Source organism: Apodemus sylvaticus, chromosome 14 (assembly GCF_947179515.1).
Source record: "Apodemus sylvaticus chromosome 14, mApoSyl1.1, whole genome shotgun sequence".
NCBI lineage: Eukaryota > Metazoa > Chordata > Mammalia > Rodentia > Muridae > Apodemus > Apodemus sylvaticus.
This window is the reverse complement of record NC_067485.1, coordinates 89,537,516-89,564,722: the sequence shown is the minus strand read 5'-3', so window position 1 is coordinate 89,564,722 and position 27,207 is coordinate 89,537,516. Positions and strand designations below refer to the sequence as shown.

The 27,207-nt window shown below is 42.5% G+C and overlaps 1 protein-coding gene across 1 annotated transcript in view; it reads left to right on the top strand.

Annotated features, from left to right (window-relative positions):
- Ryr2 (ryanodine receptor 2) overlaps positions 1-27,207 on the top strand; it is a 466,338-nt gene that overhangs the window by 409,716 nt on the left and 29,415 nt on the right. The window contains exons 89-98 of the mRNA XM_052156653.1: positions 1,740-1,844; positions 3,629-3,710; positions 4,849-6,146; positions 7,562-7,626; positions 10,329-10,476; positions 13,473-13,559; positions 14,405-14,626; positions 16,158-16,288; positions 17,582-17,624; positions 20,923-21,056. Coding sequence (XP_052012613.1) covers positions 1,740-1,844; positions 3,629-3,710; positions 4,849-6,146; positions 7,562-7,626; positions 10,329-10,476; positions 13,473-13,559; positions 14,405-14,626; positions 16,158-16,288; positions 17,582-17,624; positions 20,923-21,056 — 2,315 coding nt within the window. The remainder of the gene's footprint in view (positions 1-1,739; positions 1,845-3,628; positions 3,711-4,848; positions 6,147-7,561; positions 7,627-10,328; positions 10,477-13,472; positions 13,560-14,404; positions 14,627-16,157; positions 16,289-17,581; positions 17,625-20,922; positions 21,057-27,207) is intronic.

Genomic DNA, 27,207 nt, shown 5'->3' with positions numbered 1-27,207 from the left:
TGGACAACCTGGACAACCAAGTTAGTGAGGTCCTGTCTCAAAATAAAAAAGTAAAAAGGGCAGATATAGGTCAGTAGTAAACACATGCCTAGTTCTAGGTTCAATCCCCAGTACTTAAAGACAGGTACACAGGCAGATAGATAGATAGAGCCAGAATTTAACCAGTTATCATTTAATTCATAGAAAATGTATTATACCTAAGATATCCTCTACATTTCTATTGAATTAAAAATAATTATATATGCATATATATTTACTTTTGATTCATATGTTTATTTTTTATATGTGTGGGTGCTAGGAATTGAACCTAGGCCCCCCAGGGCAGGCAGCAAACATTTTTTTTTTTAGCTTCTTACCTGTCTCCCCAGGCCTTCAGTTCATTCATTGCCTTCATTCAGTGCATTCTTTACCAATATCTACACTAAATATGAGGTTAAGGTGTGAAATTAGACACAATGAAACTGCAGTCATTAGAGAGACTCTAGAGGAGTGGTTTGCACAGTGCTGCATTTCTGGGGCCTGTAACAACTGCTGAGCACTCAATAAATGTGAAAGAATGGGAAGAGAAACAGGGTTGCTAACACATAGTTTATGGTATTCCAGAGACCCTGAGGCTGAGGTTGCATCTAAGAGCCTGTGTTTAGATTTGCTGACAGCTCCCAGAAGCAAGCGGCCTAAGCGTGAGCAGGCTCTCGAATGTGCACTACATTCTTTTTAGCTTTAAGGGATGTACATGGGTGAAATCACATAATGTCATTTCCTGTTATAATTAGCATTATTTCCTAGTTCTTGAACCAGTCCATCAATGGGCTGGAAGAAAGAGCCAAAGAGGCTGAAGATTGTCTTCAGGGCCAGGGAGTGAGTCAAAATGATCTACAAAGAGTAACTGACCAGCATCAGGATAAAGGGCCGGGCTTAGGTTTGATTGTTGTGTCAGTTTGCTGTTAAGGAAGCACTTTCATTGACTTCTCAATGGAACAAGACCTCAGGTTTAAAGTCCTTTTCTTTCCTGCTGATTTGAAGTTCCATTTAACAGCTTGGATTTTGATTTTGTAACTTGGAACCTTATCATGAATGACCCAAATTTGATTTTCAGCTGGTTTTAGTCCAACATAGTGTCTTGCTGCAGCATTCATTTGATAAGGGAATCGTGGGTGTTCAGACTTAGGCTTGCAACTGTTGTCTTTTCAGGACTGCACACGAGTCCTAGTTAGCCCAGGGTGGTGCAAAACACTTACTCTGAATTAAAACCCTAAATATATCCCAAAGGAAGTTGTTCCTAAGCAAAGGAGTTGGTTTTCTGCTGTTTATCAGGCCTTGCACTCCTCCCTGCTGTTGGTATCACAGGTCTTCACCACCACACTAGTTTACCATATTCTTTTTACACAAGGTAGTAACTATCGATTTGACTGAACAACCAAACCATCAGTAACCTCCTCTTTTTCTATAAACAGAAGAAATGATCAGTGTCCCCAGTCTGTTATTATTCATATAGAAACAAATCATCAAAATCCCTGAGACATTTTTAGGTACATTTAGCTAGATAATTGCAGGATGACCACTGCCTGTTGAGGCTGCCCTATCCCTACCACATCTCTTGTATTTTATGCCTCTGTCTTCATAGATAAGGAGCTGGCAATGAGATGTGTGAACAGAGAATTAAATTTCTTCATTCCACAAAGTTTATTTGGGCAAATAAATGATCTCAAATGATCATCATCTCTCTGTTCATGCTGCAGGGTCCTTGTACTGGAAACCAACAGAGCCTGGCACACAGCAGGCTGTGGGATGCTGTTGTGGGCTTCCTTCATGTATTTGCACACATGCAGATGAAGCTGTCTCAGGTAAGTCAGTGCCTTTAACTGCGTGGGTATAAATGGACTAGAACCACAACTGCACTTAAGTTTGATATTATCTCTTTATATCACTTTCCTAAGGGTTTTTTTGATCTATATCAAATATTTTATTTTTAAATTTTAATTTCTTTCTTTTATTTTATAATAAAATCATTTTATTTTTAATGAACTCATAAATAAAATATCATATACCTAGTTAAGGTAAATGATTTTTTTAAAAAATGTGTGTGTGTGTGTATGTGTGTGTGTGTGTGAGTGTGTGTGTGTGTGTGTGTGAGTGTGTGTGTGTGTGTGTGTGTGTGTGTGTGTGTTAGTTAGTGTTAGTGTAACTTCAGGTACACATAAGGTCCAGAAGAAAGCCATTGGTTTCCATGGAGTTTTAGCTGGTAATGAGATACCTGATGTTAGTGGTAAGAACTAAACTTGTGTTCTGGGCAAGAGCAGCAAGTGCTTTCAACCACTGAGCCATTTCTCTCTCCAATACATCAAATGTTTTAATAATAAGACCTTATGCCCCTGATGGAGAGGGAACCAGCAGACCAAAGAATGCACTTTATCAGACTCCAATTCGGGTGAACCATCAAATTGATTGGTGTTACCTATAGAAGGATGGGTGACTCCAAAGCAGCTACCTCATCAGAAAGTCCACTGGGTGACTTACTTACAGACAGCTGTACCATTTAAGGCTCCCACCCTTGATATGGAGAACTCATAAAAGCAAAGCAGTTGAAGAGTCCCCATTAAGCTGGCGCAGATACATTACTGCTGAGCACCACACCATCAAAACCAAAGCACTTCACGCATGAGCACAGAGAGGGAAGAAAAGATGTGAAAGAGGAGGTGGCAGCCATTGTCATGTCCCAGCCTCCCAACGCACTCTCTGCTCTCCGTTCACTGGGGATTTTCTTCCCCTTTGCAGATACTGAAAAGAGATTTGAAACTTGTGATAAATTTGTTAAGGAGGAGAAGTTCTTGCGGTGTCACACACAAGCAAAGATGACATTCAAGCTAGCAGGAAAGCAACTTTCCGAAAGTCTAAGAGAAGACATTGGTTATAAGGATAAAAAAAACGAACCTGTTTTGATGGTGATTCACAAAGTCTGTTAGAAATGACTTCTTGCTTCCCTATCTTGAATACCCATTTCAAATTAAAGATGCATAAATAGAAAAGGATTTTCATCCCTGCACCCTCTTTGGTGCAAGGCTGGTATCTAATGGCCTGACACACCTGTTGGTAATGGGTTCCCAGCACATGATAGAAAAAAAATGCAAGTGTTAGGGTCAGAAGAGAGGTGACTGAGAGGATGAAGGCACTGGCTGCCAAGCCTGCAGGCCAAGTTTGGTCCCTAGGACCCACAAAGTGGAAGGAGAGAGCCACTCCCTGTCAACTGGTCTATGGCCTCCACATGCTTACAGTGACATATGAGCATGCACACATATGCACACTTTCTCTCAAAATAAATAAATTCATATAAAGTGGAATAAGAAGAAAGAAGTCAGAGTGAAGACTGTGTCCAATATGTAGAGGTAACTGAACCTGTTGGGCACATGTCCTCGCAGGTACGTCAGCATACACACGTCAAAGTGAGCAGTGAACTTCTTTACTTTATCAACAATTTATTTTCAGTAAGCCATGTGTTTATATTTGACATTCTATAGTTCTACAATGCCTTAAGGAGCTTAGTGTCTGCAGCCAGGAAGTTCTCTGTGAGACTGATGCGATCTTGCCACATTCTCTTCCTCTTCTCTCAAATGCAATACATTGATTCCAGGATTCCAGCCAGATTGAGCTCTTAAAAGAACTAATGGACCTCCAGAAGGACATGGTGGTCATGCTGCTGTCTATGCTAGAAGGTAGGACTTTAAATGTGCCCTTACTTTCAAGTTCTCTTTTATTCTTTCAGACAAGTTTGTGCTCTTATTTGGCATCGTCATGTAGCAAGACATCACACCAGGAAGCAAAGTCCAGCAGTTCTGATGCATTGCTGTGTGTCTTAGTTTCTTCTCTTCTTGCTATGATAAAATTTCCTGATAAAAGCAACTTAGTAGAGAAGTGGTTATTTCTGTGGCACACTGTCTCCTGGTGGAGAAATTAAGGTAGAAGGGGCTTGAAGCAAGTGGTTATGTTGTATCCACAATGAGAGAGCATAGAGCAATGGACACAGTGCCTGCTAATGCTCGGCTCCGTTCTCCAGGATCCCCGCCCAGAGGAAAGGCCTATCCACAAGTAAGATGTGTCTTCTAACACCAGTGAACGTCATTAAGATAATGCGTCAGGCATTCCTCAGAGCCTACCACATGTGTCTACTACACAAACATGTTACAGCAACATCTGCAACATCTTGAAAGTCATAGCACTCTACCTGTTCTGGGTTCATGGAACTCCATGTTCTAGGAATACTATCTTCTGCAGGACTTCTATTCAGAAAATAACCCCATTTTTTAGAAGCTTGTCAGCAATCTCCTCTTTTCTAACTACAAGTCTGGACCATGAGGAGATACAGGATAGTGGTTTCCATTATAAAACAGTGATGGAGGGAGGGAAGGAGGGCAAGAGAGAGGGAGAGGAGGGAAAGGAGAGAGAAGGGGGAGGAAGGTAGGAGGGGGAGGGAAGAGGGAGGAAGACGAAGGAAAAGAGGGAAAAAGGGAGAGGGAACTCAAGCTATCAGTCACAGCAATAAGTACCCTTATCTGAGAAAAACATCTTACAAGCCCAGAAATATGATTTTATCTGTGGAACCTAATTACTTTGTGATCAAGGCTCTTCCAGTGTTTCTTTAATCACCTTTTGAAATGTTAGATTAGAAATAATTATCCATCTGTTCTTGAGGCCTCATACACTGGGAGGAAATTTAAATCAGTGACTTTGGTTCATGTTTAATCCAAGCTCTGTATGATTGTTTATTTATTTGTTGACTGATTTATTGATTACAGATTCCAGATTTGTCAAAAGTGCTCATTTTTCAAACAACTACAAATGCTTTTCCTCCAGGTAATGTGGTGAATGGAACAATAGGCAAGCAAATGGTGGACATGCTTGTAGAGTCATCCAACAATGTGGAGATGATCCTCAAGTTCTTTGACATGTTTCTGAAACTCAAGGACTTGACGTCCTCTGATACATTCAAAGAGTATGACCCTGATGGCAAAGGGGTCATTTCCAAGAGAGACTTCCACAAAGCCATGGAGAGCCACAAACACTACACGCAGTCAGAGACTGAATTCCTGCTGTCCTGTGCAGAGACAGACGAAAACGAGACACTTGACTATGAAGAGTTTGTCAAAAGGTTCCATGAGCCTGCGAAGGACATCGGCTTCAATGTCGCTGTTCTGCTGACCAACCTCTCAGAGCACATGCCCAATGACACGAGGCTGCAGACCTTCTTGGAGTTGGCAGAGAGTGTCCTCAACTACTTCCAACCTTTCCTGGGTCGCATTGAGATCATGGGCAGTGCCAAGCGCATTGAGAGGGTCTATTTTGAGATCAGTGAATCCAGCAGAACCCAGTGGGAGAAGCCCCAGGTGAAGGAGTCAAAGAGGCAGTTCATATTTGATGTGGTAAATGAGGGCGGGGAGAAGGAGAAGATGGAGCTCTTTGTGAACTTCTGTGAGGACACCATCTTTGAGATGCAGCTAGCAGCTCAGATCTCAGAGTCTGATCTGAACGAGAGGTCGGCAAATAAAGAAGAGAGTGAGAAGGAGAGGCCGGAGGAGCAGGCCCCACGGATGGGCTTCTTCTCTCTCCTCACTATCCAGTCGGCCCTGTTTGCTCTCAAGTACAATGTCCTAACGCTCGTGAGGGTGCTCAGCCTGAAGAGCCTGAAGAAGCAGATGAAGAGAATGAAGAAGATGACAGTGAAGGACATGGTCTTGGCCTTCTTCTCATCCTACTGGAGTGTGTTTGTCACCCTCTTACACTTTGTGGCTAGTGTCTGTAGGGGCTTCTTCCGCATTGTCTCCAGTCTACTTCTGGGAGGCAGCCTGGTGGAAGGTGCTAAGAAAATCAAAGTGGCAGAACTTCTAGCCAACATGCCAGACCCTACTCAGGATGAGGTGCGAGGAGATGAGGAAGAAGGAGAGAGGAAGCCCTTAGAGTCAGCCCTACCCTCTGAAGACCTGACAGACTTGAAGGAACTGACAGAGGAAAGTGATCTTCTTTCAGACATATTTGGCTTGGATCTGAAGAGGGAAGGGGGGCAGTACAAACTAATTCCTCACAACCCGAATGCTGGCCTCAGTGACCTCATGACCAACCCCATCCCTGTCCCAGAGGTACAAGAAAAGTTTCAGGTACTTTATGTCATCATTATTAATGTCATCAGGTTCTCTCTCTCTCTCTCTCTCTCTCTCTCTCTCTCTCTCTCTCTCTCTTCCTCCTTGCTTTCTCAATCTTGTTTTCATCTTAAATTTCTGGGATAAAAAGACCTTTGGAAGGCAAAACTAGACCCTTAAGGAGTGTATATGAATAGTTATGTGAAACTGTATCATCTTTCCATCCACTCATCTTTGTGCTCATTTTTTCAAATGTCTGAGAACACTGAGGGAACAAGATAGAGCTAAAAGGTTTGTCATGGCGGAGTTCTGTGTGCTGACACAATGCAAACATCAGTAGCTTGGTGGCCATAATAAGAGGTAAGACTTAAATTATCCTGGAAAGAAAAAGAAAATTTAGCCCAGTGGATAAGATAAAGAAGTAGTTTCTGAAATGAAAAAGGCCAGTGGAAAGGAACCTCAAGAGTTGTCAGTCCGCTGCTTTGGAGAGGAGGGGGTGCATAAAGAATGAGAGGTGGGGAGTACACGCTCATGGAACTCCTGTCTCAACATACACACGAGGTTTCCTGTGTGGGTTATGGGTTATGAACTGGCAGGTGGCTACACAGCTCCCCCTGTGCACTCAGTGGTGATACATAACCCTGCTTGGAGAGCTGAGAAGATCTCAGTCATTTAAGTCTTTGCTTCATGTCCTGGTTACCATTTTTGTCCAGTTAGCATAAGCTGGAGTCGTTTGAGAAGAGAAATTCTCATTTGAGACAAAGGTCCCCCAGAAGGCCGGCCTGGCGACAAGTATGTTGGGCGTTCCCTAAATTAATGGTTGATGTGGGAAGGTCCAGCCCACTATGGGTGGTATCACATCTGGGCAGATAATCCTGGCTTATATAAGAAAGCAGGCAGAGAAAACCATGAAGATGAATTGAGGAAGAAATCTTCTACCTGCTTCTGCTTCAGTTCCTGCCTCCAGGTTCCTATCCTGACTTCCCTTCCCATTGTAAACTGTGGCGTGAAGTAAACCATTTCCTCTCCAGATACTTTTCTTGTTGTGTTTTATTGAAACAATAGAAATCTAAGTACGACACTTTGCAAGCATGAGGCCTAGATTTCAATCCAAGGAACCCACATTTTAAAAAGAAAAAGTCGAATGTAATAGCTCATAATCTCAGCTCAGAGGAGGCAAAAGCAGGCAAGTCCCTGGAGTTTACTAGCAAGACTAGTCTAATTTAGAAATTTCAGACCTGTCTAAAAAAACCAAGGTGTAAGTCTTCTGAAGAACAATGACTCAAGTTCTTCTCTGATCTCCATATGCATGGCCACACACGCACGCACGCACCTACCTGCAGAGACAAGAAGACTTGTACCATATACAAGCACCTACAATAATAATAATAAAATTTTCTTGTTGGTTTTTGTTTCCTATTGAAATGTTCAAGGAGCAGAAGGTGAAAGAGGAAAAGGAAGAAAAGGAAGAAACCAAGTCTGAACCAGAGAAAGCTGAGTATGTCCACCACAGGCTTTCCTCTATGTCCGGAAACTCTTGGCCTGGCCCCTGGTCTGTGGGATAGAGACTCTTACCTTGTAAAAGTGTCATATGACCCCATCTCAGATCTGTGTGAAAACTAGGACCTCACCTACTGTAGGGCCATGTGGATTACCCTCACCTGGGTCTTCCTCCTCTTTCCCTGGGCATTCCCTGTGTGGCTCTCCCTTATCAGAAGAGATCCCAGTGCGTCTATAAAAGGACTGGTGTATAAAGTTTATATATGAATGTCTGTCCTTTTAAAGATGGGAAGAAACTAATGTGGCAAATTCAGCTTAGTGTGTTCTGGAGTGGTGCCTCTCTGAGCATCAGCTGAGGCCACATGCATGAAAATCTCCTAGAGACTGTTAACATTGGAAGTTGCTGGCTGGAGAGGGAGGTAGGAAAGTACGTGTTCCGTAAGCACGGGGACCTGGCTTCAGTCTCCACAGCCCACACCGAATCCTTGATGTGAGTGCAGATTCATAATCCTAGTACTGAGGAGGGGAAGACAGGCAGACTGATTCCTGGGCAGCCAAGTTAGCCTAATCAGAGAACTCTAGACCAATAAAAGACTTTGTTGGGAAAAATATTTGGTGGGTGGCTACTGAGGAGCCACACCCAAGGTTACTTCGTGGCCTACATGAGATATGTGCACATACACATGCTCGCATACACCCACTCACAAACACACTGTGCCGATTCCTGAGCCCCATTCCACTGTGTGCATGCTAGTGTGAGTGAACACACACACACACACACACACACACACACATACACACACACACACACACATACACACACACACATATGCATGGACAGGCATGCACGTGCACATGGGTGTACATTCCCTGCTGTAGTATGGACCACAGGTCTGCATCTTCATGAGCATACCTGGTATTGTGGAGCCCGTTTATAGACTCAGAGGTAGGTAATGAGGAGCACAGCATGAGACAAGGGAAATGCCCAACTCTTTCTCCACCATGGCTTCACATCAGTGATAGAAAACCCTTGTCTTGCCCCAAAGGTATATAATCCCATATGTCCAGCTAGAAAAGGCTATGGAAAACTGAAAACTGTAGCTTCCTGTCTCATCCCAGTTCTCAGAACAGGCACCAGGACCCTCATGGTAAAAGAAGATAACCTCCCTTAGCATGTTCTCTGACCCCCACACATGTGCAAGTGCACATAAAACATAAATAAGTAACTCTAATTTTAAAAAAAAACATACTAAATTTCTAATTCCATTGTTATCTGAATTAATATAGCAATAAATTATATTGATATTAAAATTAATGTATTTCTTTAATAAAATTAAGTGAATGTGTATCAGTGTATTAGCACATCAATGTCCTGTATATGTGAAAAAAAAAAACCCAAATGTACAGGACTTTGATTTTAAGTCTCAGTAGTTAGAGACTTAACATTTGAATTACGGGCCAGCAAGATGGCTCAGCAGGTAAAGGCACTTACTGCCAAACCTGAGTCCGTGAGTTCAGTTCCCAGAATCTATGTTGTAGAAGGTGAGAATCAACTCCTGCACGTTGCCTTCTGACCTTCACTAGTGCTATGTGACATCTGACCCTGCATATGACATCTGACTGTACATATGACTATGACACCACCACAAATGGCATGTCTCCCCACACATACACATGAAGGAATGCCACCCCCCCCCACAAATGGCATGCCCTGCCCCTCCCTACAGACAAATGGTAAAACCCACTTCCACAAATAACACACACAAATTAAACCATCACCTCTAGGCCAACCCCTTTGAGAGGCTGGGGTAGGAAGACTGCACACTCAAGGATGGCTTGGGTTATACAGAAGTCCAAGGCCAATAAGGGTGACGGTGAGGCCCCATCTCCAAATTAAATGGTAAAAACCAAAAACAAACAAAGCAAACAAACAAACAAAAAAGAGGGCTGGGATGTGACTTCATGGCAGATCACTTACCTGGCAAGTAGGAGGCCTTCCTTCCATCCATAATAAAAAGAAAGTAAGGTGTGTTTAATAGGGGTGGGAGGAGACAGGAGAAATGTCTTTGTTGTGCCATTTTGTAATCAAACGTCTTACTCTACAAATAAAGGGAATCTGTTAAGATATGGGCACAAAAAGCTTTCCAGCCTGAAAAACATGCCATTTTGATTCAAATTCCACAGAATTATTCATCTGTGGTGAGAACAGGAAATCTTTTTCCTCAATCTAAAACACAGACTGCAGTGATTCTTTGGGGAAGAACTTACTTTGGTAGCTACGGGGGATGGCTCAGTTCCTAACGTGCTTGCCATGAATGCATAACCCTGAGTTTGATCCCAAAGCCCACATCAAAGGCTGGACATGGTGGCAGCTCTGGCGAGGTAGGGAGGATCAAACCTGGCGAGGTAGGTCTGAGTTGTTGGCCAGGCAGCCTAGCCTAACAGGTGAAACAGTCCTAGACTATCTCACAAATCATGGTGAGTAGCACCTGAGGGACAAGGATCCTCAGGGTTGTTTTCTGGTTCCCACATATATTTGCACACACATGAACATGTTTACACATGAACATATATGTACATACAAATGGAACTTAGGTTTTAAATGGCTGTTCTGATTTATTTGCTCACTTTGTAGTTTGCAAAGTAGCTGCTTGGTTCTTCAGGTCTTCTATATGGTTTATGATTCCTTTGCTTTCACAGAGGGGAGGATGGAGAAAAAGAAGAAAAAGTCAAAGATGATAAGGGCAAGCAGAAGTTGAGGCAGCTTCATACACATCGATATGGGGAGCCTGAAGTCCCCGAGTCAGCATTCTGGAAGAAAATCATAGCCTACCAACAGAAGCTCCTGGTGAGACTTTTGGAACTGACTGGTTGTCCCTGGCTATGTGTGGCAGTTGATCTCAGAATATCCTTCTGTCATCCACACCCAAGAGTACACAAGCCCCTCGTGGAAGAGTCAGTCATGAATGTCTGAGTGTAAACAGCACGCATCTTTCCATGTGCTTTGACCTATCTAGATGACTACAATCTTTAATGCAGTGTGAATGCTATGGGAATGTGTGTTATAATGAATCGTTTAGGGAATAATGGTAAGAGAAAAATGTATTTATCCATTTAGAACAAAAATTTTTTCCAAGTATTTTCTCTTTGCAACTGATTTGACCTATGAAGGCTCAAGATGTTCGACCTATGAGAGCTAAGCAAATGTTTATCTACTCATTTTAGTGTATTTGCATCTTTGAAACAGTTTATTTTATGTGTACATGTGGATTTTTCCATGCCTTGATGTATTCCATGTGTGTGCAAGTGCCTGAGGGGGCCAGAAGATGGCATCTGATAGCCTGGAATTGAGGTTCAGACAGTTGTGAGCTTCCATTTGGGTGCTGAGAACCAGACCTAGGCCCCCTGCACCGGCAGCCAGTGCTCTTAATTGTTGAGCCATTTCTACAACCCACTGTATTTGTGTTTTAAGGCAAATGTCTTTTTTCATGCTACTGCTCCTTCTACAATATTTATACTGCCTGGGACTCCATGGCCTCTGCTCACCTTACATGGCCTGACACCCCAAGGCCTCTACATATGTTGCTGTCTTGACATCCTTCGACAGTAGTTCCATAGTCTTCCAACAAATACTTTAGAACCATCAGGCGTATTTTCAAGACTCTATAGTAGTTAACTATAAACCAGGCATAGCCTCCTGGGTACATGGAATTTATAGTTCAGCCCAGAACCAAATGAGTCCCACCTTTTATTAAAAAGAAATATGTATAAACATATAGAAGTAAAACATAAATATATTTTATAAGTGTAAGCCTAATGAGTCAGCTTTTCAGTCATGATAATTCAAAAGTTTTCTTTAGAGACAAGTAGAATAAAATGAAATGAGAGAAAGAAGATAGTTCTTCATAGTGTTTTATAGGAGTGTTTCCCAAATCTTGTGTTTTCTCTAAGTTGTTTGCTACTGAATCCATTGAACGCAAAGGTTTCTGAGATAACTCTGTAATTGTTAATTTGATATGCATCAGTGGTTTCCATAGCAGCAGGCACCTCCCTTTGTAGATGCTCTGGAGGTTGGGCAGGCTCTTCATTGCCCCAGTAGCCCTGGGCTCCCGAGGAGTCTGTCTCTGCAGCAGCTTAAGGAGAGCACTCGAGGCTGTCCTTCCATTTCTGCCTCTGGGTTCCGATGTTTCCCAGCTTTATGTAACTCTTCCACCTTTCCCCATCTCTCTGTAGCTTTGCCATAGCTTGCCATTTGCACACATTAGACCAATCAGGGCCATGGTGCCCTCCTCCCCATAGATCTCTCTCCTCCATGTCTTTGGTCCGTCCCCATACAAAAGCCACAATTAGATAACTTCATCTCTGTGACCTATTTTATTACTTTTGGGAATAATGCCAGTATAATTGGCCCAGTTTGAGTATGTTATTTAGTCCTAGTACATCTAGGTGTGGCAGTAAAGCCAGCATCCATTGTAGGGCAGAGACCCTACAGAGAGGGAGTGTGCCCACGGAGAGATTAGAGAGAGGCGTTATCAGACTAAAGCTCCTCCTTACTTCCTCTTCTGCTGGGTTGCTTTTTCTTCTTCCAGTTTAATGGACCATACCAACCAGTCAGCTAGTGCTGATCTTTGAACCCATTCTTATTTCTAACATAGAACAGAAAACAAACAAACAAAACAACCCTTACTTCTTCTTTCAAAGTGCCTCACAGGTCTACCTGATTCCATGTCCATAGCTATGATGGAGGCCAACCCACTGACAGCATCACCTCTTTTTGCAACCATGCCTACTAACCTGTGCTCTTTAGTTCTCCAACAGCATCCTATCCCATCTAGAATAAAACAGCAATCATAACAGTGGCAGCATACAAAGTATCGATATTATTATTAGTAGCATATGAACATGAATAATGGATTTTCTCGTGTATTCTCATTAATTCTTGTAGCAAATGTAGAAGGCTGGTTCTGTCGTTGTTCTCACATTACCGAAGAGACAAGATAGGTTCCAGGAAGGATTACGTCATCCATCCACATTCTAAATCCAGGAAATGCTAGGACAGCCTTCATATCCCTGAAGTGTAGTCTTGGAGGCCATAAATGGTTTCAGAGATCCTTGAATTAGTTTACTGTAATGGACAACTCAAATCTTTATCAGGAGCCTTTAGAATCAGCTCCTGCTCACCTGCCAGAGCTCACTTCTCCTCTACTTCTTGTCTCTAAGGGTTCAAGCACATTGCCAAACACACACACACACACACACACACACACACACACACACACACACACACACACACACACACCGTTACTCATTTTAATAATACTTCTGGAGGTCAGAGGAAGGCTTCAGACCCCCCGCCCCCAATTAGAATTAGATAGTTGTGAACTTCTGTGTGGGTGCAGAGATCCTCTGCAGAAGCAGCAAATGCTCTTAAGTCTCTGTCCAGCTGCAGTGTTAACTCGGGCCCGTCGGTACTATCCAGGTCTCTAATACACCTTCCCTGGTACTGGCTCCGTGAGCCCCTGGCCACGCCCAGGGTTGTGCTCAAGCTCAGTCCCTGACATAAGCCTTTCCTAGCCCCCTATTTCAAATTACCGCCTTGCTTTATAAACCCTCACCTATGTATCAACATACCATTTGTAGTTCTTGAATGATATTTGCAATCAGAGGGTGTAGTTATTAGTTATCTTCTTGGTGGACGAAACTTTGTCCTTTGCTGTGTGTCTCTAGGACCAAGGATAAAACATGCTCTCATTCTGCAGTCTGGAGTGATATGAACGAATGCTTTTTTTAAACATTTGCACGTCTCTTACCGGATGACCTGTTCTTATCTCTTTCACTCTGCAGAACTATTTTGCTCGCAACTTTTACAACATGAGAATGCTGGCCCTGTTTGTCGCCTTTGCCATTAATTTCATCTTGCTCTTCTACAAGGTATGCATGCATGTGTGTTCTGCAGTGTTGAAGACTCTTCTGAGTGTCAAAAGTGACTGATGTCAGTGGATAGATCCCCTGTGAGCTTCCAGTGAACATATTACCCCAGTTCTAAACTGCATCTTAACACAAGAGACAGACCAAAGCCAGTCCCACTACAGATGCCCCAGAAAACAGTGCCTGCCCTCCTGGCAAGTGAGTAGAAGGGACCTCACCTGGCCAGGACTGAGAAGCTTGCATGTTTCAGAGGGTTCACCCCAGTGTTCCTAGGATGATTCAGCTGAATTTCTTACTTGTTATGATTTATGATGCCTGGATGTGACAGAACCTTTCTCACATGACATCATATGGATAATTGAGAAGAAAAGTACCTCGTGTTTTCTGCACAATTCAGAATCCTTATTGGATTAGCATGACCTTAAAAAATTTAACATTTAGTGTGTGTGTATGTTTGTGTGTGTGTGTGTTTGTGTGTGAATGCACACTCACACATGCATAAGCAGGTCATAGTGTGCATGTGGAGGTCAGAGAACACCTGGAAAGAATGTTCTTTCCTTTTACCTTGTCATTTCTGGGGAATAGACTCAGGTCATCAAACTTGGCAGCAAGTCCTTTTTCCTACCAAGTTATCTCTCAGCAACCACCCCCAACATAAACTTTAGACACATATTTATTACTTGTTTGCTACTGGAAAAGCTGTCTCTACTTTCCTGATAGTCTTTCCATGATACCATTATATTCTGAGTTCACACCCAACTGTCTGCAGAGGTTATGTTTCCATTTCTTTCTGTTTGTGATGACGTGGTATGCAAAGAACTGACTGTATTTTAAATGGTTTGAATCAGGTCTCCACTTCTTCTGTGGTTGAAGGAAAGGAGCTGCCTACCCGAACTTCCAGCGATACTGCTAAAGTGACTACCGGCCTGGACAGCAGCCCCCACAGAATCATCGCAGTTCACTACGTACTGGAGGAGAGCAGTGGCTACATGGAACCCACCCTGCGCATCTTAGCCATCCTCCACACCATCATCTCCTTCTTTTGCATCATTGGATACTACTGCTTAAAAGTAAGTCCGCAGGTACCTGTGCGTTTAGAATGTCTTGTTTGTACTGTGGACTTCTAGGGTTCCATCTCCAAAGCTAGGACAAGAGCCTGACCTCTCTGAGTTTCTACTAATCAGTGATTGATTTCAAGTATGCTTTTTCCTACTGATAATTACTTATATAGTCAACCTATTCAAGTTGATCACACAAAAGTGAGCCACCCTCCTTACCACCCACAGATTCTCACAGTTAAATACCTGTCAAGCTCCAGTGTTCTGTTAGGTATAGATCTCTCAACATCCCCAACAGAAGACACACACTTCCTGCCATTTTATCCAGAAAATAATTACTTGCCTTTATCCCCACATCCCTGCCGTGGGAACAGCAAGCCTTAGTGAATAGAATTTGAGATGGTAATGTAGTCTCTCTGAGTACTTAAGGATGTCCTTACCTGTGCAAATATATGTATTTTTTATTTTACTGCCCCGTGCCTCTGACTTTGAAGTCCCATAAGATAGCTGAAAGCCAGGGCTTGGAATAAAAGACGAGTGTGTGAAATATAGGAACGTTTTCTACGTCTTGTCTTCCTCTTCTCCTGGGGGTAAATATTCCTGGCTACTTCCTCGGTGTTGTACCTCCCTCTGTGCTCCCACAGACACGGTCCATAAACAGTGAAAAGGGGGTCATCTGCAGATGATGGAGACATCTTGTCTTACTCACCTAGTCTTTTACCAGTTGTCTTAGTCAGGGTTTCTATTCCTGAACAAAACACTGTGACCAAGAGGCAAGTTGCGGAGGAAAGGATTTGTTCATCTTACACTTCCATATTGCTGTTCATCACCAAAGGAAGTTAGAACAGGAACTCACACAGGGCAGACACTCGGAGGCAGGAGCTGATGCAGAGTCCATGGAGGGATGTTACTTACTAGATTGCTTCCCTGGCTTGCTCAGCTTGCTTTCTTATAGAACCCAAGACTATTGGCGCAGTGATGGTACCACCTACAATGGGTCCTCCCACCCGTGATCACTATTTGAGAAAATTCCTGAATCTTATGGAGGTATTTCCTCAAGGGAGGCTCCTTTCTCTGATAACTCCAGTTTGTGTCAAGTTGACACACAAAACCAGCCAGTACACCAGTGTTAAAACTTGAATTTACCTCTATATAGTATATGCATACTGTGCATAGTTATTAAAGAGATTGAAAGACATGCATTCAGAGATGTAAGATTTTTTCACATTTCATAATATACTTAAATATATTTTGAATATTTGTAATTTCCAATCTCTTTCAGTATTTAGAATGCTGCCATTAATCTCATCATCCATTAGCCCTCGTGTCTTTAAAACATGCATGTGTATGTGTGCTGCTTTCCCCAAACCTTCTGGGTGCTTCTTTCTTCTTGAGTGCAGTTGGTGGTTTTTTACTCTAGTTTTTGCCTGCCTGCAAGTTCATGGAGAAATAGATCTTCCCAAGAGCTGTTTTGTAAAGGCAGTGACTGTGAGACACTTCAGTCCAGCTTAGTGAATGTTGACACCCTGATTGCCTCCCGCAGGTCCCCTTGGTTATTTTTAAGCGAGAGAAGGAAGTGGCACGGAAGTTGGAGTTTGACGGGCTTTATATTACGGAGCAGCCATCAGAAGATGATATCAAAGGCCAGTGGGACAGACTCGTGATCAACACACAGTGAGTGAGGGATTATGAGAAGCATTTCTAGGCTCAGGGATTTCAAGATGTTTAAAGATATTCTCTGCTAGAGTTTCTGAAGGTTTGTTAAAAGCTCAGGCCAAGTGAATGACAGCCAAGAAAATCAAAAGACTTAGAACTCTGAGAAGTCTAATGGCTGCTGCAGTTTCTGCCCTCTTGTCTGAAGCTCCTAAGTAAAAAGTGCTTGTAGGCCATTCCCACAGTGCTGGTGGGACTACCTCAAGGGGGTGTGGCACTAGGCTCGTGACCCACAATCTCACCCAAATACAGAGGAAGCAGAGATTATTCATCAAGGAAGGGATATAGCTCCGAAGGCAAACACTGAATTTGCACTGCTAATGTGCCCAAACTTCCAGAGGATGCCACCACCAGTCTCACATGAACCCAGCAAATGTTACGATGTAATGTCACTTGTAATAGGAGAAACAAAGCCTTTAAAACAAACTAATCCAGGGATCATTTAGTCTAGGGGGGGATGGAGGGGTCAAGATAAGAACAAACAAACCAGCTGCTGCACCACATATCCATCCATCCCACCTTCTACAGAAACACTTATTAACAGTATATTTTTGAGTGTTTATTCTCCACAAGAATCAGATATGCTGAGTTTGTTTATTCTTTTTTATCGAGCCGAGGCTTGAACCCGAGGCTTTACCCATGCTCTGTAAATATTCTGCTGTTATGTCCCCAGCCCTAGAATTGCTGAATCTTAAAAGTCACCATTTCTAGTAGGCTCCAAGTTTTCCAATGGGGAATAAGACTCTAAATTCATAGCAACACAGTGACATGTATCTAGTCTACTAGTTTTTTCTTTTTTGGAGTGGGGGCACTTGAACCCAGGGCCTTGAACATGTTAGACAAGCACTCTGCATGTCAGCCACCCCCCAAGCCGTGGTTTCTAAACATTTTTATTGTAAGAGTAACTGACAAGAATATATAGAGAGACAGAGAGCACTCCTAAATAGATGGTAAGTACAGTTACAGCTTATAAATAAACATATCAGCATATATCCTTTTAATGTGATTTCCCTATCTGTATGCTTATATGCTATTATTTAAAATTATATTTAGTCCATTTTTGATATAGAAAAATTATGAATGAACAGAGTGCTTATGTGATTCATTGTACTACTAGTAGATTGCAGGATATCTGTATGCATTATTATTTTCAGTATTTTGTTCATTTCAAATTATATGTCATTTATGATTTAAAGAGTAATACCATGCTTACCATTCTTACCTCTCTGCTTTTGTATCTTTTGAATCTTTTAGGTCATTTCCCAATAACTACTGGGATAAATTTGTGAAAAGAAAGGTAATAAGTTCCCAGTGTTTCTGGATTTTGTATGTTTGTTTGTTTGTGTTTGGGGGGATGCTTCAGGCTTCCCTGTGATGTGTTTTGGACGGGGAGTGGTTGTGAGGTGTGTTCCAGTGGCTCACTGCTGTCATTTCCAGGCAGCAAGAGAAAAAAATAGGGATTTCTAAAAGAGCATCTGAGAAGTCCATGCTCTTTTGCCCCCAAACCAACAGACCTTGCTTCCCTTCCTGTCCTGTCCTGCCTCAGGGAAGAGTGGCATGAATCAGTTAGAATTTGATACCAACTGGGTTGTTCATACTAGCTGCAAGCTGTGGGCTTTGTTTGTTTGCTTGTTTTGTTTGTCTTATAACTTTAAAGACCTTTTTTTGTTTTTTTTTTTTTTTTTTGGATTTGGTTTTTTCGAGACAGGGTTTCTCCGTATAGCCCTGGCTGTCCTGGAACTCACTCTGTAGACCAGGCTGGCCTCGAACTCAGAAATCCGCCTGCCTCTGCCTCCCAGAGTGCTGGGATTACAGGCGTGCGCCACCACTGCCCGGCTTAAAGACCTTAAAAAAGTAAATCTGATTCTAATTGTACTGGAGGGCGCTGGGGAGAGCAGCGGATGGTGGATGGTGGCCTTGCTTCAGCTCAGCCCTGGATGCTAAAGCTCTGCTGCTGCCCTGCCCACCCTACCACCCAGGGCCTGTTTGTGTGCTGAGGGCTGCTGTGCAGGAATCACTTTTATATTTTCTTGCTCATTTTTCTTTCTTTTTGTTTTTTTAATGGAGTTTTAGAGAAGGTCTCAAACTGTAGCCCAGACCTGCCAGACAGCTCAAGCTGGCTTCAAACTCACTGTTGTCTTCTCTCAGCTTTGTGAGAATGCTGGGATTGCAGGAATCCCTCCCCACCCCCACCCCACTCCACCCCACCCCCACCCCTGCTCTTCATTAGCCTGCTCCAGGCTCCTTGATGATTCTTTGAGCTGCACAGCTCACATGTTGTCTCCTGGGGAATGCCAGCTTGGTGTGTACTGGTACAGGTGTGCTTGTCCTGAGTAGAAATATTTTGTGTCTTTATCAATTCAGTGCTGCTGCAAACTTGTTTGTCAAGGAGACAACTTAGAGCCTTTCTTATCACCTGATGCAGAGATGCACATACACCAAGAGCTTAAATGCAACTGAAGTATAACTAAGCACAGCGTGTGTGTGTGTGTGTGTGTGTGTGTGTGTGTGTGTGTGTGTGTATGTGTGTGTGTCCATAATTTGTGGTGGAAAGAATCTGCGATTGCTGATTGTTAATATTTTTTGTTACCTTGTGAATCGTCACTTTGAATTTATTACACTAACACATAAATGCATATCTAAATTAGATCAGAGTTTTCAACTATTTTAAAATAATTTAAATGGGCAATTTGAATATCTTGTAACTATGAAGTTTTTAGTGATATAAAAAAGGGAGTTTCTAAAATATAAAACCAAAAGTGTTTCCAGAAAAACACTCTACATGTATGTTAAAGAAACAAGGCCAGGACTAGGGTGATGGCACAGTTTAAGTGTTTGCTGTGTGACATGAGGACCTGAGTTTGCACCCCTGCACACAAGCTGGCCCAGTGCATGCTTGTAATCCAAACAGCAGGTAGGCATAGATGAGAGCATCAGGAGGACTCACTGGCCCCTTAGCCTCCCAGGAATGGTGAGCTCCAGGTTCAGTGAGAGATCAAGCTGGAGAGGAAATAAAGAAACCATCTGACACTGGTCTCTGGCCTTCACATACACTCACAGATGTACACATACACACACACACACACACACACACACACACACACACACACACAGTAGGGAAGAGAGGAAGACAGAGCAATTCATTCCTGCCTCCTCCACTGCAGTACCTGCTGTGTCCTCTAGGGTGAAGAGTGAGTCTATGCCCTGTAGAGACAAACTGGCCAGCACAGGCCATCTTCAGCCCTGAGAAAAAGTACCCAGCAGGTTGGTTTAGTTAGCCTGAGAAGTCTAAGCCAACTCTCAGTCACTTTAACCAATGCTTGCTTTGACTTACTATGTTTTGTGCAAGTGGAGCGAGCTGTCACTGGGTTCCCTCTTTCAGCCTTTCTCCTCTTTCCGTCTGTCTTTCCTTCTCCCTGTGTCCTCTTGCCTTCCCACTGGTCTCCTGGGCACACCATTTTCTGCTTGCTTTCCTCCTTTTCTTTTTGATATTAATGATCTAGTCTGGTTTTCCCTTGATTTACCCATTTCTTCCATTTTTTTTTTTTTTATCTATTCCTTAGTACCATTACACATGAGTACTTGAAGTTAGGGCTTGGAGAAGCACATCACAGAGCTAGAGACACTGGGATTTATGCTGAGCTGCAGGCCATGCCCAAGTACCAAGTTTTATTTCATCCTTCATTTCTGCCCCTCTCTCTCTCTCTGTGTGTGTGTATGTGAGTGTGTATATGTGTGCATGCTTGTGTGTGTTTGGGTACACAGGTGTGTGTGTGTATGTGTGTGTATGTGTGTATGTGTGCGTGCTTATGTGTGTTTGGGTACACAGGTGTGTGTGTATGTGTGTATGTGTGTGTATGTGTGCATGCTTATGTGTTTGGGTACACAGGTGTGTGTGTGTGTGTGTGTGTGTGTGAGGATGTGTGTACACGTGTATAGATGGGTATAGAAGCCAAGGTCAGCTTTGGCTGTTGTTTCTCAGGAACAGTCTATCCTGTTTTGAGACATGGTCCTTTCAGGCTAGCTAAGGCAATCTGCTGTGCACCATGGTCCTGAGACTCACCAGTTAGGGTCAGCTCGCTGGCCAGTGAGTCTCACGGATCCACTCGTCTCGGCCTTCCCAGGGCTGGGATCATGAGTGCAGCTAGCACACTCAGCTTTGTACATGGCTCATCAACTGAGCTCTCCTCAGTTTCTTAACCTGTACAATGGGATGAAAATATTAACACACAACTGGTTCATCATGACAGATACTGGAGATAAGGACAGAACTTAGAGACCAGGATAGCCCCAAGAATTCTGACAAAATTCTTGGTAAAAGAATGGTAGTCACTCCCTCCCACCACCCTAGCATCTTTTCTGGGCCTCCCTTACTAAAAGGGGCACCTTACTCCTCAGAGATTGAGTTATTTAAAGTGCTATAGATTTATTTAGAACTTCAGCAGCATGATCCCAGAAGATAGACTATCAACTAGAAGACTAGGTTTTCTATAAAATCAAGCAAATATATATCAAGAAAAACTACTCTTGCATACTTGAATAGGTAGTGCTACTTAATAATTAAGGCCAATGACACGCTTCTTCCTTGACCACAGGTAATGGATAAATATGGAGAGTTTTATGGGAGAGACAGAATCAGTGAATTACTGGGCATGGATAAGGCTGCACTGGATTTCAGCGATGCAAGAGAGAAGAAGAAGCCCAAGAAAGACAGCTCCTTGTCTGCTGTGTGAGTGACACTTCCACCAGACATGGGGTGGGGTCAAGGGACACACTTTGGACTGGCTAGCTCACCTTTTTGCCTCCGAAAACAGTTCTCATTTATATTTCTGAGTTTTCTTATTGTTTCTATTGCAGTGATGAGACACAATGACTAAAAAGCAAGCTGGGAAGGAAAGGGTTATTTGGCATATATATATATTTGGCATGTATATATATATATATATATATATATATATATATATATATATATATATATATATATATATGTATATATATACTTCCACATCATAGCCCGTCGTTAAAGGAAGTCAGGAGAGGAACCCAAATAGCATAGGATCCTGGAGGGAGGACGCAGAAGCTGATGCAGAGGTCATAGAGGAGTGCTGCTCACTGGCTTACTCCTCATGGCTTACTCAGCCTGCTTTCTTATAGGAACTCAGGACTGGTGGCCCAGGGATAGTACACTGACTGTGTACTGGACTCTACTATGTCTGTCACTAATCAAGAAAATGCCCCAGAGCCAGGTCTTATGGGGGCATTTGAGGTTCCCTCCTTTCAGATGACTCTAACTTGGGTTAAGTTGACATAAAGCTAGCCATGACCTGGGGGCTTGGAGCTTTGGAATGGAGGGATATTTTCCTAACGTATTATCGTCATTGTTTTTGAGACAGAGTCATGCCGTGTAGCTCAGGCTGACCTGAAGTTCATTATATAATAGCTCAGGAAGGCCTGGAACTGACTGATAGCTTCCTGGGCCTCCATCGCACCATCTTCCTGCTGTAGCCTCTACAGTGCTTCCATTTCAGGTCTGCGCCACCGGGTGTGGCTCTTACCAATATTCACAGATTCCTTCCTGGTGCTATACGCACAGTGAGAGAAGAGCGGCAGGAAAGGCCGCCATTCCGAATTTAAATGACCTCTTCTAACCCCAGGTCTTCCTTAAAGTCAAACACACACAAATGTGTAGTATAGAACCATGCTGTTGCAGGAATCCGTTTTTTGGAGGGAAGTCCCATTCCATGCTTTGGAAACAGAAATTGTGTGATCCCTTTATTAAAAAGTACACAACTTCCTATCTTTGTTAAATACACACACACACACACACACACACACACACACACACACGCACACATACAATTGGAAGAGCATCAGTGTGCTAAAACATCATGTTACCCTCTTATTTGAAGTTTTCCTTCAAAATAAAGTACTGTTTCAATGGTACCCTTGTGAAACAATTGTTAACTAAGATGAACAAATTGGAACAAGGTCCCTTGGGACCAAGGCAGTTTCTGTCAGCCCCCTCCCAGGCACCTATGTCCACAACATGGAGGGCCCGCATAGGCATGTGCTCCTGCATTCTTAGTACACGTGACCAGCTAGATGTCTTCAAGCAAGTCCAGCACACTGCTTCACCTAGATGACATTTTGCTGCCCAGGCCCTTCCTTGTTTTAGAAAAGCACCGTGGTCACTTTCTCTTGGGAAAGCAGCTTTTCTTGGTTTTTGTTTTTGCTTGTTTGCACTGCAGCAATAGGTATCAAGCCCAGGGCCTTATGTTTAACTTGTGAGGCAAGTGCTGCCCCACTGAGCTATATCCCAGCCTAGCCTGGCTGATCTGAGTATTTGTTTAAATTTGGTGATGAGCTACTGAAGAGGCATGATTTACTGCCAAGCCTGATGGCTTGAGTTCTGTCCCCAAATTCCACCATGAAAAGAGATGATTTCCTGCACAGGTTGTTATCTGACATATATACATATACTATTGTACATATACATACACATATACACAACATTTATGTACACACGTAAGTATAACAAAATTTTAATTGGCAAAATCTTTCATCATTTTATATAATAAATATTATCAAGACCGACTGCTAGCAAAGGGCCAGAAAAGTGTATGTTATTATCACTGTTAAATATGGATAGTGAACTCTGAATGAATACCCGTAGGGAATATACAAGATTGGAAAAAAGATTTCCATGTCCTGCATCTTGACTAAAACATTTAGAAGGTTGAGACTTAAAAGCCTAGCAGGATTCTGTGTGCATACCACCTTGATGTGTCTACCCAGATTCAAAACCATAGTGGTTATTCACTCACCAATAAGCATTTTATTATCACAAGACCCATTTGTAAACAGTTCATTAGTATTCACAGCATTATCTATCCCAGCAACTTGGTAAGAGCACATTGAAGTAAGTTGTTCACCTTCTGCAGGTGGTAAGAAAGGCTGAGTGCTTCCACCTTTATGGGGTTCTGGGGGTGGGGAGCGAAGACAAGCTTGTATCTTATAATCTTCGAGCAACCTCTCATCCACCCACTGCTCACTCCCCTCTCTCTTTCTCTCTCTCTCTCTCTCTCTCTCTCTTTCATTTATAGGGTTTTTTTTTTTTTTTGATTCAAGGCCTGTTTCCAGGGGAGCCTGAGCCTTAATTAGAGACCCTAGTCATCTAGGGCCACCCCTGAGGGTAGAGTCCACTCTACCCAGCACGGATACAACCTGTTTATAGACAACTTTTGAACACTTTCAAAAAGAAACACTTATTAGTGACAGTGGCAGTGAGGTTGTCACTCAAGTGTATGGTTGATGAGAAATAACCATAAAATGAAAAGCTTCAAGCAAGAATTTACAATGTAAAAATCAGACGTCCTGAATTTTGACGTCTTTGCTTTAGATCACTGTCTTTTTTTATTAGATATATTCTTTATTTATATTTCAAATATTGTCCCCTTTACTGGTTCCCCCACCCCAAAAATCCCATAAGCCATCTCCTCTCCCCCTGTTCCCCAGTCAACCCTCTCCCCATTCCCTGTCCTGGTATTCCTCTACACTGCAGCATGGAGCCTTTCCAGGACCAAGGGCCTTTCCTCCCTATGGTGTCTAACAAGGTAATCCTGCCTATGTGTCTGGAGCCATGGGTAACTTCATGTGTACTCTTTGGTTGATGGTTTTGTCTCTGGGAGATCTGGGAGTACTGGGTGACTCATATTGTTCCTCCTATGCCATTACAAACCCCTTCAGCTCCTTGGGTCCTTTCTCTAGCTCCCCCATGGGGGACTCTGTGCTCAGTTCAATTGCTGGCTGAGGGTGTCCCCTCTGTATTTGTCATGCACTAGCAGAGCCTCCCAGGTGACAGCTATATCAGGCTCTGGTCAGCAAGTACTTGTGGGCACTAAAAATAGTGTCTGGGTTTTGTAACTGTATATGGAATGGATCCCTAGGTGGGGTAGTCTCTGGATGATCTTTCCCTCAGACTCTGCTCCACCCTTTTTGTCTGTATCCCCTTCTGTTGGTATTTTGTTCCCGCTTCTACAAAGGACCAGAGTATCCATACTTTGTTCTTCCTCCTTCTTGGCCACCAATTGATATGTGAAATGTGTCTTGGGTATTCCAAGATTCTGGGCTAATATCCACTTATCAGTGAGTGCATACCATGTGTGTTCTTTTGTGATTGGATTACCTCACTCAGGATGATGTTTTCCAGTTCCATCCATTTGTCTAAGAATTTCATGAATCATTGTTTTTGATAGCTGAGTAGTATTCCATTGTGTATATATGCCACATTTTCTATATCCATTCCTCCGTTGAAGGACATCTGGGTTCTTTCCAGATTCTGGCTATTATAAATAGGGCTGCAATGAACATAGTGGAGCATGTTTTCTTATTAGATGCTGGAGAATCCTTTGGCTATACGCCCAGGAATGGTATAACAGGGTCCTCTGGTAGTATTATGCCCAGTTTTCTGAGGAAACACCAAACTGATTTCCAAAGTGGTTGTACCAGCTTGCAATCCCACCAGCAGTAGAGGAGTGTTCCTCTTTCTCCACATACACACCAGCACCTGGTGTATTCTGAGTTTTTGATCTTGGCCATTCTGACCAGTGTGAGGTGAAATCTCAGGGTGGTTTTGATTTGCATTTCCCTGAAGACTAAAGATGTTGAACATTTCTTTAGGTGCTTCTCAGCCATTCAATATTCCTCAGGTGAAAATTCTTTGTTTAGCTCTGTACCCCATTTTTTAATAGGGCTGTTTGGTTCTCTGGAGTCTAACTTATTGAGTTCTTTGTATATATTGGATATTAGCCCTCTGTCAGATACAGGGTTGGTAAAGATCTTTTCCCAATTTATTGGTTGCCATTTTTTCCTATTGACAGTATCCTTTGCTTTACAGAAACTTTGTAATTTTATGAGGTCCCATTAGTCAATTCTTGATCTTAGAGCATAGGCTATTGGCATTCTGTTCAGGAAAATTTCCCCTGTGCCCATGTCCTCAAGGGTCTTCCCCAGTTTCTTTTCTATTAGTTTTAGTGTGTCTAGTTTTATGTGGAGGTCCTTGATCCACTTGGAGTTGAGCTTAGTACAAGACAATAAGAATGGATTGATTTGCATTCTTCTGCATGCTAGCCTCCAGTTGAGCCAGCACCATTTGTTGAAAAGGTTGTCTTTTTTTCCACTGGATGGTTTTAGTTCCTTTGTCAAAGATCAAGTGACCGTAGGTGTGTGAGTTCATTTCTGGGTCTTCAATTCTATTCCACTGATCTACCTGCCTGTCACTGTACCAATACCATGCAGTTTTTAACGTGATTGCTCTGTTGTACTGATTGAGGTCTGATTCCCCCAGAAGTTCTTTTACTGTTGAGAATAGTTTTAGCTATCCTGGGGTATTTGTTATTCCAGATGAATTTGAGAATTGCTCTTTATAACTTTATGAAGAATTGAGTTGGAATTTTGATGGGGATTGCATTGAATCAGTAGATTGCTTTTGGCGAGATGGCCATTTTTACTATATTACTCCTACCAATCCATGAGCATTGGGAGATCTTTATATTTTCTGAGGTCTTCTTCAATTTCTTTCCTCAGAGACGTGACTCTATTGGTGTTCTGTTCAGAAACTGGAGTACCCAAAACATAATCCACACATCAAATGAGGTACAAGAAGAATGGAGGAGTGGCCCCTTGTTCTGGAAAGACTCAGTGAAGCAGTATAGAACAAAATCAGAACAGGGAAGGGGGAAGGGTTGGGTGGGAAAATAGGGGGAGGGAAGGGGACTGATGGGACTTTCGGGGAGGGGGGGTCCAGAAAAGGGGAAATCATTTGAAATGTAAATAAATATATCAATAAATTAAAAAAAAGACTTTTAAAATGAAAGGATGCTGAATTTTGTCAAATGCTTTTCAGCAGCTAATGAAATGACTGTGTGTTTCTTTCTTTGAGTTTGTTTATGTAGTGGACTGCATTGATGGATTTCTGTATATTGAACCATCCCTGCATCCCTGGGATGAATGAAGCCTACTTGATCATGCTGAATGATCTTTTTGATGTTGGAATAGGTTGGCAAGAATTTTATTTACTATTTTTGCATCGATATTCATAAGGGAAATTGGTCTGAAGTTCTCTTTCTTTGTTGGATCTTTGTGTGGTTTTGGTATCAGCATAATTGTGGCTTCATAGAACAAGTTGGGTAGTGTTCCTTCTGTTTCTATATTGTGAAACAGTCTGGAGAGTATTGGTGTTATGTCTTCTTTGAAGGTCTGATAAAATTTTGCACTAAAACTATCTGGTCCTGTGCTTTTTTTTTTTTTTTTTTTTGGTTGGGCGACTTTCAATGATTGCTTCCATTTCTTTAGGGGTTATGGGACTGTTTAGATGGTCTATTTGTTCCTGATTTAACTTTGGTATTTGGAATCTGTCCAGGAAATTGTCCATTTTATCCAGATTTTCCAGTTGTGTTGAGTATAGACTTTTGTAGTAGGATCTGACGAATTTTTGAATTTCCTCAGTTTCTGTTGTTATATCTCCCTTTTCATTTCTGAGTTTGTTAGTTTGGATACTGTCCCTGTGTCCTCTGGTTAGTCTGGCTAAGGGTTTATTTATCTTGTTGATTTTCTCAAAGTACCAGCTCCTGGTTTTGTTGATTCTTTGTATGTTTCTTTTGGTTTCTACTTGGTTGATTTCAGCCCTGAATTTGACGATTTCCTGCCTTCTACTCCTCTTGGGTGTATTAGCTTCTTTCTGTTCTAGCACTTTCAGGTGTGCTGTTAAGCTGCTAGTGTATGTTCTCTCCAGCTTCTTTTTGGAGGCACTCAGAGCTATGAGTTTTCATTTTAACACTGCTTTCATTGTGTCCCATAAATTTGGGTATGTTGTCCCTTCA